Raw genomic sequence first — 2,976 nt, forward strand, 5'->3', positions numbered from 1 at the left:
ATATTACACTATACTATACTATTCTATACTATAGCGTTTCTCTTTGGGTGTTTGTGTTGGATGAGCATTCGGGTGTGTGTGTGTGTGTGTGTGTGAGGGAGAGAGAGATAGAGAGAGAGAGACAAACGACAGGAATAAGGTGTTGATTTGAATGTCATTTCTCGTAAGGTACACATACAGAGATATGAATCTTTTCTATGAGACATTACGTGCGCGCGCCACGCTGTTGTTCAGAATTCCAGACAGTGAGTGCTAAACGCGATTTCTGGCCTATTCGAAAAGACGGGTGCTTACCCCTCTCCGTTTAATTGATTTTAAGGAAGCATTTAAAGGCGAAATTTATTGAAACAGGGGATTGCCTCCTTCGCTTTGCCTTTCACAAGGCGTCAGAGTTAGCTAATATTCGGTAGAAACCGTACTGTAATAGTAAGTGATTGTGAAGGCTGTGGCCGACCAGTTACCCTCGCTGACACTGGACATCTCAAACAAGCGTTTCCTTCTTTCTCTGTGTGTTTGTTGGACGTGAACAGACCGGTCTTTTCCTCAGTGTGATCGCAGATTTGAAGTTTGATTTCCATTAACACATTAACATCATAGCTGATGGGCCTTTGGTTTATCACTCAGTGGTCCTTCTATGCACAGAGCGGTTACATATAAAACTTCGCTAATCTTAAGCTGTTATGTGATATAAATGTGATTGTCTTGTCCTATCCACTACAGAGTCCAAGACACCTTTTCTGTTCTTCCATTACTGTATTATTACAGACAGGCTATTAGGCTGGACAGTTTAGTTGGATGTGGATCATCTCACTATACCCTGGGGTTATGTGTTGGGTTTTAGGTGTGTTTTTGTAGATGTTCTAGTCTTATATGTCTGTGAAATTATTACTCTCCATTATTATGGTTTATTTGGCCTTCCCACTGTGCTGTATGTTCACTCACCGGTGCCTACACCTCAGCCATAGCCTTAACCTTATACTGAACCTAAATGAATAATATGATAGGACCACAAACAACTGATACTGTGTAACAGTCAAGGCACTGCAAGATGTGCAGATAGACTCATTTTATGGATGCTTCAGATAGAATACCAGCCGGTGACACATCTGCCTTTCTCTCCCTCTTTTTCAGCTTCATCTCACTTCTCACTGAAGATCTACCCAAGAGGGTCGAGGGTCCTCACCGACGCTCGCCCTCCCTCTGTCCCTTCCCTCAACCCCTGCCCCTCACAGCCCCTTTGGGCTCCATTTGGCTACTGCTACTCATTCCTGCCACTACATCTGTCTCAACAGGACCCAGGTCACCAGACACCCACAGTTAACCCACAGTAGTCCAGCCAGGAGAACTAATCAAGTCTTAAAGAGTATTCCACACAAGCCAATAGGGTGTTCGTGAAGTTGCAATACTATCCTCATGTTACCCGGACAGAGAGAGATACACTGAGAAAGGTGAATAGTGGCAGATTGTTAATGAGAAAGAAAACGAGAGACAGAGGCAAAAAATGTAAAAAAAAAAAAAAAAAAGACTCCTCCCTATAAAACAAACCTTACAGAGAACAAAATACAGCCAAAAAAAGGAGGGAAAAAAAGCAGGATGAAGGTGGGCAGAGATTGACAGACAAGCAGAAGAAGAAGGAAGAAGAGCCAAAAGAACAGTCGCATTTCCTTTGATATCCTACAAACACACTCTTATCATAGAAAAACACTCACCCCCATCATTCATTCACACTCACTTACACATAAAGATATACATGCATAACAGAGATCAAACATCCTCTGTCCACTAAGACACAGACCCAGGGGCACTCTCCCACACAGTCTCACGCACACACACACACACACACACACACACACACACACACACACACACACACACACACACGCGCACACACACATTCACCTCACCTCTGCACGAACACGTTTCTGTTTATTTCTTCTTAGCCCTCAGTCACTCTCAGGTCCTGAAGATGATGTGTGAGGTGATGCCCACCATCTCTGAGGATGGGCGTGGAGGGAGCGGAGGGGGGCCGTCCTCGCCAGCGGGTGGAGGCGGGGGCATGGGTGGGGGAATGGGTGGTATGGGTGGAGGTTACGGAGGCCGGGAGGCCCGTGGGGGGGGTGACGAAGGAGGGAGCACAGGGAACCTGGAATCTCTGATGGTGAACATGCTGTCGGAGAGAGAGAGACTGCTGGACACCCTGAGGGAGACCCAGGAGAGCCTGGGTACTGCCCAGCTACGCCTCAGAGAACTGGGCCATGAGAAAGAGTCGCTTCAGAGACAGCTGTCCATCGCGCTGCCACAGGTGTGTGGATGCGTGTGGGTGTGTGTAAGTGTGTGTCTGTATGTGGGTGTGTGTAAGTGTGTGGATATGTGTGGGTGTGTGTAAGTGTGTGTCTGTATGTGGGTGTGTGTAAGTGTGTGTAGGTGTGTGTAAGTGTGTGTCTGTGTGTGGATGTGTGTAAGTGTGTGTCTGTATGTGGGTGTATGTAAGTGTGTGGATATGTGTGGGTGTGTGTAAGTGTGTGTCTGTATGTGGGTGTGTGTAAGTGTGTGGATATGTGTGGGTGTAAATGTGTGTAGGTGTGTGTAAGTGTGTGTCTGTGTGTGGATGTGTGTAAGTGTGTGTCTGTATGTAGGTGTGTGTAAGTGTGTGGATATGTGTGGGTGTGTGTAAGTGTGTGTCTGTATGTGGGTGTGTGTAAGTGTGTGGATATGTGTGGGTGTGTGTAAGTGTGTGTCTGTATGTGGGTGTGTGTAAGTGTGTGTGTGGGTGTGTGTAAGTGTGTGGGTGTGTGTAAGTGTGTGTCTGTGTGTGGATGTGTGTAAGTGTGTGTGGGTATATATGGGGTGTGTGTTACTGTGGGGGGTGGGGTAATCATTTTTCCTGTTAACATTGAATGCATTGTAGAAACCATGACAAATCGAGGTTTTAGCTGGGTGTGTAAGAAGTTTTTCACATTACTGTGTTGTCCATGT

At 46.2% G+C, this 2,976-nt stretch overlaps 1 protein-coding gene across 1 annotated transcript in view; it reads left to right on the plus strand.

Moving 5' to 3' along the window:
* The first annotated feature begins 1,966 nt into the window (after positions 1 to 1,966).
* ppfia3 (PTPRF interacting protein alpha 3) overlaps positions 1,967 to 2,976 on the plus strand; it is a 57,652-nt gene continuing 56,642 nt past the window's right edge. Inside the window, exon 1 of the mRNA XM_030790054.1 lies at positions 1,967 to 2,302. Within this exon, the coding sequence (XP_030645914.1) occupies positions 1,967 to 2,302 (336 nt within the window). The remainder of the gene's footprint in view (positions 2,303 to 2,976) is intronic.

This window comes from Chanos chanos, chromosome 13 (genome assembly GCF_902362185.1).
Source record: "Chanos chanos chromosome 13, fChaCha1.1, whole genome shotgun sequence".
In the NCBI taxonomy this organism is placed as follows: Eukaryota; Metazoa; Chordata; class Actinopteri; order Gonorynchiformes; family Chanidae; genus Chanos; species Chanos chanos.